Below are 18,360 nucleotides of genomic sequence, written 5' to 3'. Positions count from 1 at the left end.
TGTCCTCCCCAGAGTTAGTTACCTACCTAGGTAGGTAACATTGAAGGTCTACGGGTACCTCCAGGGCTTGGTATAAACATTGTACTTACTGGTCTCCTTCATCTACTTCCCAATCACCAATTCCTGGCGTCATGTAAACACCTTTGCCATACCTTGAGAACTCAGAACTTGAATAATTAGGGTTATAGACAAGGGTGTTCCCGGCATTGTCATACTCTTCGGCTTGTCCCTGGATTATTGAAACTCTTAGCGGAGAAATCACTACCTGGATTAGATGGAGCTCTTACAGGAACAACTGTCCGATAGCCAATGCATATCTTGTCCCCGAAATTGAAAGCGGAGACGAGTGCTATGCAAAGAAAGGCAGAACCCAGCCGAGCTATTCTTGCTGCCGCCATAGCACAAAATCGACTGCTGAAACCTTGGGATTTCTTAAGTCAGACCAAATAGGCAGGAGGTCACACATAAGTCTTTTATATCTATGGCGTTTCTACCCTGCAGGATCAGCCCCCATGACTGTGGGATGTATGGGGCACCAGTCTTATCCACTTTCATTACTTCCTTCAAATTTCAGCCCTATATACTTGATTTGATTCCCTGGTCTACTTATGCTTGATCGGGCAACGCCCTTCTTTTTTTATATCTACTATGGAGTCGACTAGACCTTATAAAGGTGGGTTTTCAATTGGTAGTGTTTTTCCTCCATCAGATCCATCTTACAGGATAGACCTAAAAGACAAGCCGAGGACTCGCATCGCGAAAGGCTGGACCCTACGCCAAATCAACTTTCTTTTATAAGCATCTATTTTTGCATCGAGCTATGCGCTTCTTTTGTCGAGTATCCATTTTCGTGATAGGCTTTTCCCTTTTCTCCCCTTCCTGACTTAGCGATTGGAGAAGTATGACAATCGTCAATATAATTCAAAGCAAATCCAAGCAATAGTTAGCGTTAGCCCTCGACCTCAAGAGAAAAGACCTGACCACGTCAAAAGTTGCTTCTCGATTGGAGTCTAATTGATACCGGGTTCGTCAAATGTGTTAGTCAGGCTACGCTAGGTACGCTCATTTACTAAAACGATAATGGCAATGTCATCAGCTTTCAATCGACGGACGAATTTACGCCGAAGAACCCACTCTAGTTTTTTTTCTCTAGTTTTTTTTTTCTTTCTCCGGGACTAGCTGCCAGAAGGCGCTAGGGGCCAAAATAAGATCTTCCTCTGTATCTTTTGGTGCCGATTATTGGCTGTTACTAGCCACTCTATATACGTATCATAGTGGATGCAGATTGGCGAATCCTGGCTGTGATGATATACAAAGGGACGGGTATTTGGAAAGGGCGAAGAATCCGCCAAGAATCCATAAGGACGGATTGAGTATTCCAGGAACTCAGGGCCCGCCACAGGTTGCAGAGGAATCCTGGGGGGTCGCTGGGATTCAGGAGGAATCAATTCTTCAGGCTATCAGCGCCTTCAAAAATGGAGAGTACCCTTCAATATCATCGGGCATCAACAATCAACTGAGTAAGCTTTTGGCGTAAATATAGTTAACTACTTGCATTAAGCCTTAGATAATCATTTTGATAAGACTAGTTTATAAATTGGGGTCGGAAAAAACTAATGGATTATCATGAGAGCTACGGAAGAAGATTGTCTCTGGAATGAGTATAAATAGAGAGTCTATTACTGTGGTTAAAGTTATCTCAACTCCATAATATCCTCTCTGGCATCTGCCAGAATCATGTACTCCAATACCTAGCCCTGGAGATATATACATAAAAATCTAGGTAGTTAGGAATTTCATGATCTTGGAGGTCCTAGTATTAGACCATTTTCTAGAACCTTTAGAACCTGAGCCTTTAGAATATGCATATCTATTTGTGTTGACGGATAATTGGATATTCAATTCCAAGGTTCTCGTGTAAAGAAGAGGGGGAAAGAAGCTAAAAAGAATCTTTGTCCTTTCGCCTAACTTGAGATTCAGATGAATATGTTCAGAAGGTATTTCGCGAAGTTCAAAGATTATGTTTTAGGTCTACTGGTAGTAATTTTGATGAATTTTGGGTGATGAAAGATGAGATGAGGCAGGAGATGGTATCACAGATGAGCTAAATGATATAGCCTCCTCTATAACAATCCGCAGTAAATCGTGCGCGTACCAAGAAACGAATACAATAATGTGATAGAAAGGGCGTAGAATTTGATGGCCTAGTAATCGGTGGAAGCCAAGTGCCAATCATACCTAGATACCCAGGCAGTGCCATATTACGTCAAGGCGCTAAAATGGACATTTTTACAAGGGGATAGCCTAACCTCCGTCATCGGGCATATACCTACTTAAGTACATATGCACATTCAAGGAGAAAATTATACCACGTTACACAAGTACAATAAGTCCAAGGTTGCAGGTACAAGGTAACTACATTGCCTCTCTGATAGCGAAATTAGGGCTAAACTTCCCCGCTTTCTTCACCTGGGCATCCTAACTAGGTAACGAACTACCTTGGTCCTTGAACTTTGACCTCGTCGTAATTCATGACTCAAGTTTACAAGTATGAAGCCTGAGGACTAGTATTAATTTAACATTTGAAGGCAATGGTATCAAGCTTCCGTCTTGTTAAAATCAAGGGTCCAGCGAGATCACCTTGGTCGAGAGGCATGGGTAATCTTGTTTACCCCGCTGTCGCGCTGGGATATATCATTGTTGATCATCAATCATGCAGTAACAAAATATGGTAAGAAAGATATGTGAGATCATCATCTTTGTTATGTGATTACTTCACTGCTTTAAGTCAACATAATTCACGTTTCACTTATAGAAAGTCAAGTTTTTACATCGTCCAAGGGACTTCCAAGGTTGACACCTGGGCATGCTTAGGTAGGTGGTGACAGAGGTATACCCATCACTTGACATAGGTTACCTTCGAAAGTTGTACAGAGGAAAGAGAAATTTGGAAATTGGAGAAGAGAAAGACCTCGAGAAAGGAGTGAGGCTGAAAGAAGGGTGAAGCATAAGTGATGTACATAAAAATGACTATCAAACAAGCTAGAAGAAAAAAAAAACAGACAAGAACACTTTTGACCTGATAACGCCATGCCTATATGCGCAGTCTACCGCTTCGTCGTTGACAAGACACCCTCGCCACGGTTGATCTGGATGCGCTTGTCCTCTCCTGCGCTGACAATGCCCACCGTCTCATCCCAAGCCACACTGAACACCTTAACACCCTCACCGCCGACTCGCTTGGAGTCAAGCTTGCCTTCCTCCTCGAGACTCTTCCGGCCAATAGAGTACACGCTTTCACCAACGACTCCATCCTTCTCGGTCTTGGTCGACCGGATATCCCAGATACGGCACGTACCATCGTGACTACCACTGATGAGGCCGTACGTGCTGTGAGGATCTCGGGCCAAGCTCACGACAGCATTGGTGTGGCCGCGGAGAGTCATTGCTGCCACAGTAGTGGCCGATGCACGCGGGTCGATCAAGGTGATGTGACGGGCAGATGTACCGGCTGCCAGGAGGTGATGTTCGGGGAGATGTTCGAGGGAGAGAAGCGAGTGAGAGGTGGTGCGAGTGTCGACCAGAGCAGCAGTGACCAAATCCCAGGTTCGCAGGGAGTGATCCCAAGAGGCAGAATAACCGACGGTAGAATCCCTCGCATCGAAGATGGCAGCGGAAACTGGACCTGTGTGCGCTGACAACAGAGCCAGAGGACCACGCTGTGCGGTGCTCACGGAGGAATTAAGCTTGCGTCGCTTCGATGTCCGGGAGGCGTTGGATGGGAGCAAGTTTTCTGGAGCAGCAGGAGCGTCGGACTTTCTCGTAGACCAGAATCCAACATTATTGTCAGAGGAGCCGGTCAGAAGGCGGTTGGATGGCGCATGCACGGCCAAAGACTCAATTCCAGACTTGTGTCCGTAAAGCTCCAGCTGAGGGGAAATCTTGGCGGAAAATCCACCCTCTTCCTCGGTATACTTCCATAATCGGACGGTGCGGTCAAGACCAGCCGATGCGATCTGGGTTGGCGAAACAAATTTGGCGGCCTTGATAGAGGCAGAGTGACCTCCTTCAGTGGCAGCGGGTGAAGTTGCGATCGTCTCAGATGACATGGTCCATACACGCAGCAAACCGTCATAACTTCCTGACAAGATCCTCTCTTGGCCCTTGGAGAAGGTAGTACCGGAGGCCCAGGAAGCAGCAGGTGAGGATGCGGAGAGCACATCAGTGGCACTGACCCAGTCGTCGTGCTGGAAAGATGCGATGTGAAGGGGTGGAATCAGAGCTCGCACATACTCGATCTCCAGAGTGGTTTCGGCAGAGATACCATTGGCAGTCAGATATTCATCGATCGAAGTCCGTAGAAATGTTCCGTTGATCAAAAACTCGAACGGGACGGGTTTCTCGCTGCTAAGCAGGTTGTTGACCAATGTTGACAGTGCATATCGTCGCAGGCCTGAGAAAAATTAGATGTTAGTATTGAGAATGCATCACAGTATATAATGCAGGGAGTTTTTACCAGTGGGGACGAGGATGGGACCGGTGCTATCAGGCAGAGCGACATCTTCTTCTTTGCTCGTGAGCTGCACACGAACTTGTCTCTGTACAGGCTCAGCGGCAGTGGAAAGCAGGTCTTCACTCATGGCGGGTAAAGACTGTCCAGAATTGGTGTTGGTAGACTTTGTTCTGTCGCAAATTACTAGCGGAAGAAAAAATTTACGGTGACCGAAGCGGCACATAGCGCAGGGCGGAGAGTCTCGACGGCTAAATTAACTACGAATATTTATTTAACGCATTTAAGTATTAACCTCAGCTCATCATAAATGTAGGCTGGTCTCTAGAGTTTAACTGATTGTCAGATCTCTTGATAATTACTCCATTCTTAATTTCTTATAGAGCTTAGAAGTTCGGCTTTGAATGACTGATGAAAGTTTTAATTGCCTAGTAAAATAATCTAACATACTATAGCTCACAATAAGTTATAAATAATTTTAAGATTGTTCAGTATGCAAAGCACGCAGTCTTCAATCTATTATAATTTGTTCTGCCACACAGGCTGCTTCAAATGCTTCCCCGATCCTTGTTGACTGCTGCTATATTGACACTGCATTCGAAATATGCTCTATAAGATGTGATTTGGTTGTAAATCTATTACCACACAGGCAGCATTCGATGGCTTTCCGGTCCTCGAGTACCTTGATGCACACTGCGCTCAAAGTATGATCTATAAGGATTTGTTTGGATGTGAATTTCTTGTTGCAAAGGTAGCATTCGAAGCTTCTCCGGTCTTCCAGTGTGGCAGTGCCTTGATACACACTACGGTCGAGATATGTTTCGTAACCCTAAATACACCTTTTCGCACCTGTACACAATTTGGACACTCCGATAGCAACTCCCGAAGCACACAGCTGATCTTGCAAGTCTCCATAGTTCGAAGTTCTTCCGACACTGCAGTCTTATCATATAGGCCAGTCCAAAGAGATCTCCCTAAACCAGGGTATTCTTGTCGCTTTACCTACCTATTCAACTAGGCGGTTAGAACAGACTCTATAAGTAGGCAAAGTAGACGAAGTCTTGTTAACTCCTGGCTGTCGCCACATAAACTCGTCTTAGGAATCGATAAAAGTCGAACCCAAAATGTTGTATGACACACTACCAACTATTAAGCGCTTAAAGCGACCCCTAAAATCGATAGGTATCTATATTTGGAATATCAAAATAATATGTATAGTTTTTTTATAGTTTTTTTTTTCGCGGTTTTCGCTAATAGCTTTGATGTCTCCCGGTCTACTTTTCTCCTCAAAAGACCATGTATTGATGTCGCGGACCCTATATAGAACTCAGGCGATCGATCTTCCCACACAGGGATTGATAACGCTCCTTATACACCAGAGTCGTCGGTCTGAGCCAACCAAGCTCTATAAGCTCGTTTATTGTTGGTGGTCGCTCTCGCTGAAACAAACCCTTCAAGAGTGGGTTCAGATAGTAAGCAATTTTGCTGACCCTGTCTCGTAGACTATGCTTCGACACAAGTATTCCGTTGTGCGACATGCTTTGCAGTCCACTCAGGACAACCCTGCTTCACGGCATCTTCAATGTGGTCAATCAACCAACTTGGTTCATCGAATCGGCGTGGTTTCATTGGCTCTGTCAGCTGTGTTCGATAAGCCCCAACTTGATCTGCCTTGAGAGCTTTTAATAATCCTCCAGGATATCTTTAGCCTCTGCGAAGAACACACCTGCAGCCATCTCAACTTCTTCTCCATCATCATTATAATCTTCATCATCGCCCAGGCCATATCGTCATCATCTTGTTCAAGCGCCTTGCTAAATCCATTTCGAGGTCTGAAGCAAAAGCAGGACGGTTAAATAACAAGCTCAACTTGCCCCCTCCTCAACACACGTGATGGAACATCCATTGCCAACGAACAATTCATAATATATCTATTTTACCCTATGTCATTAGATCATTTAAAGATCACATTGCGTCATAGGCTACAAATGGGAGCTATTTCATCAATTCGTATATTTAATAGTACTTTAATGTTGGTGAATTGGTGGCTCAGGTTCAGTGTCCATCATTATCTCCTGGGATTTGAATCGATTATCTATATAGTGGGTTACTTTCAGCCCTACCCGAAATTGTGACTAATCAAATCGCATATTTGATAGGTGCTATGCTTAGTTTGGGCAATGCCAAGAATACCCGTGGACTGTCAACCACTTTCAATATTTAGCTGATCTAGCGTCAGATCGCCGATGCTTTCAGTATAGAGAGCCTAGGCATATGGCCAATGACTGCCTAAACAGCTTTCAATCTTCACGCCTATATTCTCAATATTAACCACCTCGTCAGTCCTCTCTCGCCGCCGGAAGCGCTCTTAGTCTCCTAGCTTCATCCACAATAAGGAGCAGACTCTCACCAATATACCACCAGCAATATCGGCAAATAAATTCCTGGGAAATCTGGATATTGTTCCAGTTCCAGATTGAGTGTCCTTAGATCTTGTTTTCGCTTTCCCTTGGCAGGCTTGGGTCAAGCCGATCATTATCAAGTTATTGTTTCTAGGTTGATTCTCGCGCCTGGTACTATAATTGCATCTTTATGCTAGAATATAGAATTATCATGTATCATTATTAACCACTCAACTTCCAAAGTTCTAAGGTTGACACTTTAGGTCTCCTAGCCCTCGCCTCAACCACCCTAGACAAGTCAGTATGGCAGCTAGTAGCTTCCCTAAGGCTTATGGCCCTGAGCAATATGAGAAATTAGCTGTCGTCTCAATGTCGATTCCGCAAAGAGAGCCTCAATCAGGTCGACCAGCTCTTCTATGGAGAACTCTAGACTCAATTCGCCTTCAATCCAGAGGAATTTGATATCGGCTAGGGAGCTTTCCAGAATATTGACCAGGTACTGAAACCGCAGCCAATTTGGAACATACACAGCGGTGACTGGTAATGCCCCAGTATCACCGGTAGTTGTAGGCATGAATAGGTCCTCCAGTTTGGATACCTGGTTGCAAAACAAGACCAGCTGTTTAGACTGATCTTCGGAAATGTCGCCTAGATCCTCCACGTCTATAATGATCTTGCTGATTACTGTAGACAGTAGGGATCCGATTGACTGAAGCAGGGCAGAATGCGACAGGATGGGCTGCCACTCCTTGTAGACATCGCGAATACGGTCAACAGTGGCGCTTATGGCATTTTCGCATTCCGATTTGAACGGCTGTTCTGAGCATTGTCCAAACCCTTGCGTGCCGTCAAGCAAATCTGTAACGACAGTGCTCTGAGTCTGCATTTCCCTGCTGTATGCATTCTTGCCAAATTTTTCGAGAGCTTCCACATCGGAACTGAGCCTAGTTAATTCATGTTGCTCCACCAGCTCGCGAATTAATTCTGCAAGGTATAGACTGTCGTTATAAAGATACATCTGCCCTGAATTGAGCTTCAGTGAATAAAAAGAAGCAGATGTAGCCTTAAACATGGCGACAATCAAAGTAGGAAGTGCGAGCAGGCCAGTACCTGACGAAGCCACGCGTGAATTAGAATGCCTAGTGAAGATTAGTACGATAGGATAAGAAAAAGAGATTGCCTGTGAAGACTTACGGGGCCTTCAAGATATCCTTGGAATCGGCAACTTGTTGCTGTATGATCTGAACGACCAAATCTGGGATATCGGTAACGGTATAGACTTCCTTCAACGTCACCTCCCTGGGGGATGACTGGGATGATTTGTCTCCGGTATTTGGCCTGTATGATGCAGGAGCAGGAGTTTTCGCTTCTTGATCCTTTTCCTCTCCATCATCATCACCCCAGCCCCATGCGTCATCCGCGTCATCTTCTTCGGTTGAAACGGCTGCATCAGATTGGGTATCATCGTCAAGTCCCCATGCACTGACATCTTCCTCTTCATCTTGAGGCTGAGTATTTTTCTGGTTGGCAGTGTCTTCTTTGTCATCGTCCCAGTTGGCATCCCAATCATCACCTGTGGCATTATCAAGTAAGGCTTCATCAGCCTGTGAAACCTTCTCCTTCTCCACTCTTTCAACTTGCTTGGTGGTGCCCTTACTGGCAGCAAGTGCCTTTCGCACGCTATCAAGAGAATCAACGCGGCGGCGTGTCAGCCACAAGCGAGGAGCTTGATTTACCCAAGAGACAAGCTCCTCTTGTCCGCTCCACCCCCAAGATTGGATAGTATTGGTGAACTGCAAAACATAATCTAGTGTTCTTTCAAACTCGTCCAGGCCTTCGAGATTTGTTGGAATCGAACCAGACAGCCACCCAGCTATTGCTTTTGAAGAAACAGCTGGAATGAAAGCTTGGGGAAGAGTTGCCGCTATTGCCGATGGAAGATTCTGTTTTAAATAACCGAGAACGCTTGAGGTATACTCAAGAACTTCCGCAACATTGCTCTTCTTGCGCTCAGGCTGAACATATATTCCAGTGTCAGTGACAGTGACACCATGACTGCTGCCATCTGAGCGCGGCAGCAAGATTGGATCGATAATTGCCGTCGCAAGGTCCGTCTGGAATTTCTCGATCGCAGGTAGTAGAATATCTAGCCGCGACATTGACACAATTGTCTCCGCCAAAGAGCCCGCACCTTCAGCCTCGTCGACTTGAAACTCGCCTTTTGTGCGATCAATTCTCATCTGCACGCTCCAACGTATAAGCAAATAGTCTTCAATTTCCTGTCGGAGTCTTGCGACCTCGACAGTAAGTATAGCCATCACATTGCTGTTATTGAAGAAGGTATCCGTTTCTATGGCCTTGTCTGTGGACTCTAACTGTTCAATTGCGGTAGTAATTTCACCGAGCTGTAGAGCAATGCGTCCAGCCTCGAGCTGCTGACACAGTCGCTGTAATTCCTCTAGTGTCTCAGCCACAGCTTCATTGAAGGATATCTCTGTCTCAATCAGCCCCACTTTGGCCTTCGCATCCTCCACCTTAGCATGAAGGGGCTTGGTGAATTCATGTTGGGCCACAATTTCCCGGGCAGTCGTTCTCGAGCGTTCAATGTCAGCATGTAACTGTTTTGCTTGACTGATCCAGTTGTCGGTATCAAATGTGTTTGCGACGCCGAGGGAGCTGATTTCGTTCTATTGAACAAGTCAGTACTTGATGGTGATTACAAAGAAAGACAAAAAGCGGAGATAGATACCTCTACTTCCTCACGGGCCTTGGATATAAGCTGCAATTCTGTCGCAAGAGCCGAGGCCGGAAATTCAGCAGCTACGACCTTCTCCTCTGGGTAAGCTCCATCAGTGACGAACCCCAACACAGCCTCACAGACCTCGGTCTCAGAGACCTGCAGCGCCATGACAGGTAAATAGATAAAATAGGAGCTTTCCAAAGATGAAGAAATCGGCGTGTAAGAATTGTGGAAGTTTGCGCGAGATGATTGGAGAAGGCAAGCTGTCAACAGTCTTGGGCCATCAACGACTCACCGCCTCAGCAACTTGCATCTCTGCGTTGTTTTCGCGGGGTCCAATAAGCAAAGATAGAAAGCGAGAAGAGAAGCATATAGTTGGCAAGAGAAGATCTATTTAGCCCAAATTACTAATTCTACAGCTCAAAACTCCAGGTCTAAGGAGGTAATTCATATTTATGTGAAGACCCTCGCTTTGTAAGGAACGGGAACCAAACTTCCCTTGAATTCGAGATCTTCAACTTCATCAACCCACAGTGTCTCGGTTTTATTGGTGTACTCTGAGGCGAGTGAACTTTAATCGGTCCTTGTGAGTCAAATTATTCTGATCTATCTATTTGAATCTATCGTGCCCCGCCAAATCTTCCTTCGTGCCCGCAGTTTCAGCCTGTTGGGGCCAGACTTGCTTGTATTCCTTTTTCAATCCTTGACTTCCCGTCTCTTGGGTTCACGGACCGTATATGACATTGTGTTTTCTCCTGAAAGCTTCCTTGGAGCGTTTTTTGCCGTGTCCTCGATCAAAGGCCGTTGCGGAACTTTTCTACTGTCACGTTGGGGCATTAGCTTCGAATATAGAAGACTTTAGCTAACAAAAGGCATAGAACGACAGGTTTTTGGAAGATCTCCACTGGGCTCGCCCCATTAATCAAGATGCCGTCCTCCGTGCAATCAAGTCATTTCAAACTGCTGCAGCAGTTCAAGCCTGACTATTCGGCTAGCGAATTCGCCGAGTATGAATCTCAGAGGACTGGAATGCGTGTGGTTGTCATTGACCAGAAGGGTCCGAAAGTAAACGGATATTTTGTGCTGGCCACCGAAATTCACGATGACTCCGGAGCTCCTCACACGCTGGAGCACCTCTGCTTCATGGGATCTCGAAACTACCAGTACAAGGGTTTCTTGGATAAGCTGGCTACCCGTGCATATTCGAGCACCAACGCCTGGACTGCCACAGATCACACTGCCTATACCCTTGATACAGCAGGCTGGGAAGGGTTTGCCCAGATTCTACCAGTCTACCTTGAGCACGTCATTGCCCCAACACTGACTGATGAGGGCTGCTACACTGAGGTACACCACGTTGATGGAACTGGAAATGATGCCGGTGTTGTATACTCAGAGATGCAGGGTGTGCAGAACAATGCGGCTGAGCTTATGGACCTCGCTGCTCGGCGTTTGACCTATCCTGAGGGGGTTGGGTTCCGCTACGAGACTGGAGGCATGATGGAGCAGCTTCGCGTATTGACTGCGGAGAGAATCCGAGAGTTTCACCGTGAGATGTATCAGCCTAAGAATCTTTGTCTGGTTCTTACTGGTGAGGTGGACCAGCAGAATTTGCTGGACATCTTGGATAAATTTGAAGATACTATCCTAGACGTTATCCCCAGTCCTAGTGCTCCATTTAAACGCCCGTGGGTTGATTCAAAACAGGCACCGGCCCTGGAGAAATCCGTCGTCCAGAAAGTTGAATTTCCCGAAGAGGACGAGTCGTTTGGTGAGATCGAAATCCGGTTTTTGGGACCGGATTGCAATGACCCTATTCAATGTAAGTTTTCATTGAATTTCTTTTCTTCTTGATAAATATAAGCTCACATAATCACAGCGGGAGCTTTAAACGTAGCTCTCTTGTACTTGGCCGGATCATCTGCCTCTCTACTTGAGAATGTTATTGTTGAAAAGGAACAGATCGCCAGCGCAGTCTACTACGCAACTGAAGAGCATCCTAACATGGAAATCCGCTTTACTTTGACCAGTGTGGAGACCGAGAAGCTGGAAGAGGTAGAGAAGAGATTCTTTGAGATCCTGAAGGGTGCCATGGACAAGGGAATCGACATGAAATACTTGAAGGAATGCCTTGACCGCCAGCGGCGTACGTGGAAGTTCACCACTGAGAGCTCTGCAGCATCCTTTGCAGAATACGTCATCACCGACTTCTTGTTTGGAAAGAGAGACGGCTCGACTCTGCGTGACGTCGCGACTCTGAAAGAATACGAAGTGCTCGAGAAATGGGAGGAAGATCAGTGGCGGGATTTCATTAAGAAATGGATCGCCGATGCACCTCACGTTTCGATTCTGGGGGTCCCATCCCAAAATTTGTCTGAGAAATTTAAGAAAGACGAAGAGGCTCGCGTTGCTGCTCAGAAGGAGCGTCTCGGCGAAAAGGGTCTGAAAGAGCTCGCTGACAAGCTTGAAAAGGCAAAGGCCGAGAATGACCGGGAGATCCCCACGGAGATGCTGGCCAAGTTCAAGATCCCGGGTACTGAATCTATCCATTTCACGGAGACAATTACTGCCCGATCAGGCGCTGCTCTGAAGGCTGGACGCCCCGATCATGCGATTCAAAAAATAATCGATGTCGACGCTGAAAAGGCCGCCTTGCCACTTTTCATCCATTTTGAGCACATTCCCAGTAGCTTCGTACAATTGGCTGTTCTCATCTCTGCGCAGTCTGTTCCCATTCAGCTGCGTCCTTTGTTGTCGATTTACACTGAGGCCTTCTTCAACATTCCAGTTGAGAGAGATGGCAAGACCATTGATTTCGAGCAAGTGGTAGTCGAACTGGAGAAGGATACTGTTGGGTATTCGATGGAGACTGCTCGCAGCCTTGGAAACTCTGAGATGCTTCGTGTTTCTTTCCAGGTCGAGCCTGAGAAGTATGAAACCGCCATCGCCTGGCTACAGGAGTTGTCATGGAACACCATCTTTGATGCTGAGAGACTGAAAGCTATCACCACACGTCTGTTAGCCGATGTTCCTGACTCAAAGCGCAGTGGTGATGATATGCTCATTGCAGTCCATGTAATGGTTCACTACGCAGAGGAATCCATTGTCCGGGCCCGAAACACATTGGTTAAGGCACGTTACCTCAAGCGCGTCAAGCGTCTGCTCGCTGAGAAACCCGAGGAGATTGTGAGCCGCATGGAGGAGATCCGCAAGTCGCTCTTCCAGCCGGAAAATGTGAGAGTGATTGTCATCGCAGATCTAGAGAAGCTTCCCCAGCCAGTATCGGCCTGGAAGCCTTTCGCCGAGCGTCTGGGAGCCAGCGATTCCTTGAACCCCATCCCTAACCGTCGTGCTCTGCTGAGCGATACTGGCAGGTCCATTGGTGGCAAGTCATACATCGTCCCCATGCCAACTGTTGACTCGTCCTTCGCGTACGCTACCGCTCGTGGTCTAGATTCTTACGATCATCCCAAGTTGCCCTCCCTATTGGTTGCTACTGCCTATATGAATGCTGTTGAGGGTCCTCTTTGGGTTGCCGTCCGTGGTAAGGGTCTGGCATACGGTACCAACTTCAGCCACAATATCGATACAGGCTATGTCAACTTTGACGTGTACCGGTCTCCGAACGCCCAAAAGGCCTTTGAGGCCAGTAAGCAGATTGTTGAGGACTATCTTTCTGGAGCCAGTGTTTTTGATCCGATGATGCTGGAGGGTGCTATCAGTAGCATTGTGGTCAGCTTCGCCAACGAGCAGATGACCGCTGCGAGCTCTGCCCAGGGCAGTTTCATCCGCCAAGTTGTGCGCGATCTGCCCAGCGATTACAAAGAGAGAACCCTCAAGAAAGTTCGAGACATCAGTATCGATGAGATCAAGGAGGCTCTCCGCGATATCATCCTGCCGCTGTTTGATGCCAAGACGGCCAACTTTGTCGTCACTTGTGGTACTGTTCTGGAGGAGGTAAGCAATTATTGGCTTCATTCGTCATAACATTCAATTTGCTAATTCTGATAAACAGCCCATCAAACAAGGCTTCGAGGCTTCCGGATTTACTCCCGTTGTCAAGGCTCTCAAGGATTTTGAGGACGACTACGGCTTTTTTAAGACTGACGGCGATGAAGAAGAGGAAGACGAGGAAGAAGAGGAAGACGATGACGAGGATGAAGATGATGAGGACGAATTGGAAGAAGAAAGCGATGAGGAAGATGATGAGTGATGCGCTTCATGAATTGAACTCTAGACTAGGTGGCCTAAGTAGATATATTTTATCCAATGGAGTCATCAGAAATTTGGAATGTTTCTTTATAATTGAGAACTGAAAAACGGCTATAAATCAAGACAATACGAATCTCAAATGTCTCAGATGCCTGGAGTACATGGAAGATAGATATGATACAAGGTCGAATGAACGACCTGACATGTGCAGCCGATGTCTCTGGGGGCTGTCCCTGTCAACAGACTCATCCACCAAGCCTGAAGTCTCCGCAAATTACTCGGCACCACCAAGTTAATTTACCAACTCACATTCCTACGACCCTTAAGTCGTCGCCGAGTAATAATTCTCCGTCCGTTATGAGTCTTGTTTCGGGACAAGAATCCATGACGGCGCTTCTGAACTCGCCGCGACGGGTTGAAGGTGTTCCGGGGCGCGCCTAGAGCTGCAGATGCGGAGAATGAGCGAGCTTGCTCAGGCTGAGTCTGTGAAAACAGTGATAGAGTTGGTGTCGGCGAGGAAAGCCGAGATGTGAGAGACTGCGTCGTCTGAATTGGTTGGCGGGCTGGGGTTGAGAAGAGGATTGAGGAGAAGGGTCTGGAAGAGAGGAGGGACGATGGGGCCACTTGTATCCGGGGAGCGAATTGAGAGGCTCTGCGTGAAGGTTGATTAGCCCTAAGTTACTTGATGTACTGCTTGCTTTCGTGATTGGTGTTGGTATTGGTGTTTGGAGATGCGGATTATCGTACCTGTTCATCGGAGATGACGGGTTCATGGGAGCCCGCATTGTGGGCAAGGCCCTGCGGAGGCAGAACATGACTTTATAGATTGGTGGTTGGTTCTGTTGGTCTAGATGGTTGGAATTGAGCCAGGTCTTGATGGCCGGAGTCCACTTCGCGGTGTTCGGAAGTCGAAAGAAAATTAAGCGCGGAGCCGCAGGCACGGACCCAGTCAGTCAACTGGTTAGTACTAGCAGTATGTCACAGCACCTTAATGCTGATACAGTAGAAATAAAATAAAACATTGAATTTATAATCTTTCGCTATATTTCAATACATCCATACTTTTCCTTGATATCATAATGCTAGCTAAGTCGATAAAATCTCATATATCCATCTACGATAATCAGAGTATACCCGATCAGGACTAGCGCCACCAAAACTTTTTCAATTTCAATGCGCCAACGACCAAATCAACCAACATTTAAAAGACCCATTTTGTCTCAAACTCGCTGTACAGAGACCGGAACACACAGAAAGACACCTGCCTTGTCTCCATATACGGAAACATCCATCAATCACTTCCCTAAGCGGCCATTGATCCCAACCAACCAAAATGACCACCCAAGGCCCTTCCGCTCTCCCTCCAACTATCGTCCACAGCAGCAAGACAATCAGCCAATCCGCCGCGCATGACTTCCTGACCGCATACCTGGACCGCGCGGCCAACGACCCCGCCCTCCAGCCAAATGCCAGCATCAGCGAACATGGCCCGGTCTCGCGCACGACTGCCGCCGCGCCCAACCTTATCCTCCATAATCTGAAGCGCGTGCAAGCGGGTCTGGCTGGTGAGATCCTCGGCCAGGATCTGACTGTTGCTAAGCAGAACCCCAATGAGACCTTCCTTGATGTTGCGGCTGGTGCAGTGACGAATGGAAATGAGGAGGTGGATGGTGATGAGCAGGACCATGATATGGAGGAGTTTGAAGCTGAGGCTGAGGCTTTCCAGGAGCAGGAGCTGTCGCAGGCTGATGTTGATAAGGAGGAGCGGAAAAAGAAAAAGAAGGAGAGACGATTGGCTGAGAAGAAGGCCAGGGCTACTAAGACGGAGTGATTTCTTCTTTTCTAAAAAAAAAAGCATCTTTTCTGGTCAGTGGCGTTGCATTGGGTTGGAGTTTTCTGTTTTCATGTATTCTTGTTTAGGATCTATATCACATCAATTACAGAAGATTTTTCATCTTTCAAAAGCTGTCATTTATCAGGTAGATAGATGCCTTTGTTTCTAGAAAAGCAAAATAGCTATTTTTTCTTCCGGTAGTTCATTTATTTTATCTGCTACATGACTGTAATAAACCTCCTACTATATAAGGAGGGGTGAGTTAAGAAACTACCGTCACGACTTATTTAAAGTTCGCGGCCAGTGGCCTTGGTCTCGCTGGACACCTTGCTGTCTTCATCCTTGAGATCGGTGACCTTTCCGCCCTTCCATCCAAGCGCACCAAGACGCTCGGTGAGAATAGGGTGCGAGAAATGGTAGCTGGCGTACATCCAGTCAGCATCCATGGTGCTCAGATTCTGAATCTGCAGCTTAACAAGCGCGGAAGCAAGCTCATCTGAGTATCCAAGACCCTGGGCGAAAGCATCTGTGATACAAAATTAGCGTCTATATTCTTTGTCGAGAGATGAATGGTTAGATTGAATCATACCAGCTTCAAACTCAAACTTGCGGCTCAGAATGTTCATCAAAAGCTTAACGACGGCGTCCATGGGGGCCAGAGCGTCTGAAAACAAAAGGAATCCAATCATGATGGGCTGTTCCTTCAGGAAGCCGAAGGACTGGTAAAGAGACTTGTTGTTGACGAAGACCGAGAAAAGGGCAAAGATATAGAACATGTGGGCCTAGATAATTCAATGAGTGACAGCTCATAGACTACCAACATTGGTCTGATGTATCTTGAAACCTACCTGTGCAATACCAAAGAGCTTGGTGGTGTGGCTCAGACTCCAGTGGCCAAGTTCATGGCTCAGGACAGCGACAACCTCCTGTGGCTCGCTCTTTTCAATGAGGGTATCATAAATGACAATGTGCTTCTTCCATGGTAGACCATAGAAGTAAGCGTTGCTGTGAGAACTGCGCTTGCTACCATCAATGACATGGAGCTCTGAGAGTGGGAACTTCAGCTTCTTGGCAAGATCTTCAACGCCGGTCTTGAGAGCACCAGGTTCCAGAGGAGACAGTTTGTTGAACAGAGGTAGGATCACGATAGGGTAGATGGTGATTGCAAAGACCTGGACGACGATACCGAAAAGCCACAGATAGTAGAAGAAGGAGTGACCAGTCTTCTGGACGATTGTGAGTAGCCCACTAATAATGGGAGCTCCGAGAACAATTCCCAGAATCTGGCCTTTGATGATATCCGTCACCCAGAGCTTGACCGTCTGCTTGTTGAACCCAAATTTCTCCTCGAGGACGAAGGTACTGTAGTACGAAACCGGCAGGGAAATGATTGTTGAAATAAGGCTAAACCCGAAAACGAAGACCAGAGTCTGAGTGATTTCACCTTGGAACTTACTGGGCAAGTACTGCGCCAGCAGAACGCCACTGACGCTCCATAGCTTGGGCAGAATGTCACCGTAGATGAATGCGAGATTTTGAATTTGACCGTAGAGACCCGAAATGAAAGAAAACTTGGCCTTTGCGCGACCGTATGCCTAAATGATGGGTTTTCTGTATAAGCAAAGTGTTTAGTTTCGTCACTTGCTCTTGTATTGTCCTTACCTGACTCTGATCGAAGACCTTTTCAGAGACCTCTTCTTCAAGCACCTTTGGGATTGTCTTACGCTGCAGGTACTTGTACTGACGGAATGAGAGGATGTTCTCAAGAAGGAACTGGCCCACAGAGAACCCCACGAGCACGTTCTTCCATGGGAAGAGCGGCCGATCAAGGACGCGGGCAAGTTGCTGGAGAGCAAAGTCTGATTAGTAGGACATTTCAAGGGAAAGCTCTTTGAAAAGAGATAGAGAGAGAGGGATGCTATAGTAACTTACTTCAAGAATCCACATCTTGCGACAAAGTTGATGGAAGAAAGACTCGAGGAGCTTAGGTGTTATTATTGTATGCGTGCATTAGTCAGGTCGCGGCCCGTCGGAGGATCAAACAATGCAGGGGGAAGAACCATGGACTGATATCTTGAGTACATACAGTGCCTAACTAGGTAGGAAAGTGTTGCTTTTATTTGAAATATTCAACTCTCATCTCGAGGTCGTAGAATCATTCAAATTCCTCTTAGTACAAGGTGACTTCTAATACTACGATTTGGACCCTGATCACAAATATCTAAATCGGTTTACACGGATCTATGCAAACGCAAAGTTGGAAGAAATCGTTTCAATAGAACACAAAAAGAAAAAGAAGACCTTTTCTTCATCAACGTGACTCGTATCTATCTCTTATTCAACTTTCCGCCTAAAACCCGCCAATACTGGTGCCAAGGCAGCATGTATATCCTAGGCTGGTGATAGACTAAAAACACAGAGTAAGATGTTCAAGGACCTCTATGTTTAGCCGGGGGAATCTGTAAATTTCATGCCAATGATCCGACTCGTCGTGACCGTAAAACTTTTCTGCGATTAGATTTCGCGAAGCGTGAGCCCCAAGAGTGGCTAAGCATTGTTGTTGAATATTCCTGTTTCTTCATATCTCTGTACCCTCGACGGATTAAATCCCTCAGCCCTTCCAAACAACATAGACCATACCAGGCTCTTGGGGCCAGAAGTC

The 18,360-nt window shown here is 46.6% G+C and overlaps 5 protein-coding genes across 5 annotated transcripts; 2 read left to right on the top strand and 3 right to left on the bottom strand.

The window, feature by feature from the left end:
- Window positions 1–3,107: 3,107 nt before the first annotated feature.
- N7495_000111 (uncharacterized protein) lies at window positions 3,108–9,820 on the bottom strand (the record flags this gene model as incomplete). Its single annotated transcript, XM_057202781.1, has 5 exons — window positions 3,108–4,453; window positions 4,517–4,676; window positions 7,319–8,051; window positions 8,107–9,599; window positions 9,662–9,820. 5 exons carry the CDS (start codon window positions 9,818–9,820, stop codon window positions 3,108–3,110), a joined length of 3,891 nt encoding a protein of 1,296 aa, XP_057066854.1.
- A 759-nt stretch (window positions 9,821–10,579) lies between these two features.
- N7495_000110 (putative zinc metalloprotease) lies at window positions 10,580–13,865 on the top strand (the record flags this gene model as incomplete). Its single annotated transcript, XM_057202780.1, has 3 exons — window positions 10,580–11,474; window positions 11,532–13,609; window positions 13,668–13,865. The coding sequence occupies 3 exons, from the start codon at window positions 10,580–10,582 to the stop codon at window positions 13,863–13,865; spliced, it is 3,171 nt and encodes a 1,056-aa protein (XP_057066853.1).
- A 296-nt stretch (window positions 13,866–14,161) lies between these two features.
- On the bottom strand, window positions 14,162–14,649 carry N7495_000109 (mitochondrial 54S ribosomal protein bL34m; the record flags this gene model as incomplete). Its single annotated transcript, XM_057202779.1, has 2 exons — window positions 14,162–14,516; window positions 14,612–14,649. The coding sequence occupies 2 exons, from the start codon at window positions 14,647–14,649 to the stop codon at window positions 14,162–14,164; spliced, it is 393 nt and encodes a 130-aa protein (XP_057066852.1).
- A 548-nt stretch (window positions 14,650–15,197) lies between these two features.
- Window positions 15,198–15,695, top strand: N7495_000108 (uncharacterized protein; the record flags this gene model as incomplete). The annotated part of the gene is made up of 1 exon (XM_057202778.1): window positions 15,198–15,695. One exon carries the CDS (start codon window positions 15,198–15,200, stop codon window positions 15,693–15,695), a length of 498 nt encoding a protein of 165 aa, XP_057066851.1.
- Window positions 15,696–15,985: 290 nt separating this feature from the next.
- Window positions 15,986–17,645, bottom strand: N7495_000107 (zinc metalloprotease; the record flags this gene model as incomplete). Its single annotated transcript, XM_057202777.1, has 5 exons — window positions 15,986–16,224; window positions 16,288–16,480; window positions 16,547–17,293; window positions 17,361–17,543; window positions 17,631–17,645. 5 exons carry the CDS (start codon window positions 17,643–17,645, stop codon window positions 15,986–15,988), a joined length of 1,377 nt encoding a protein of 458 aa, XP_057066850.1.
- Between the last annotated feature and the right edge of the window lie 715 nt (window positions 17,646–18,360).

This window comes from Penicillium taxi, assembly GCF_028828555.1.
Source record: "Penicillium taxi strain IBT 34144 chromosome Unknown utg000001l_segment0_segment0, whole genome shotgun sequence".
Classification (NCBI taxonomy): Eukaryota; Fungi; Ascomycota; class Eurotiomycetes; order Eurotiales; family Aspergillaceae; genus Penicillium; species Penicillium taxi.
This window is presented reverse-complemented; position numbering and strand designations above follow the sequence as displayed.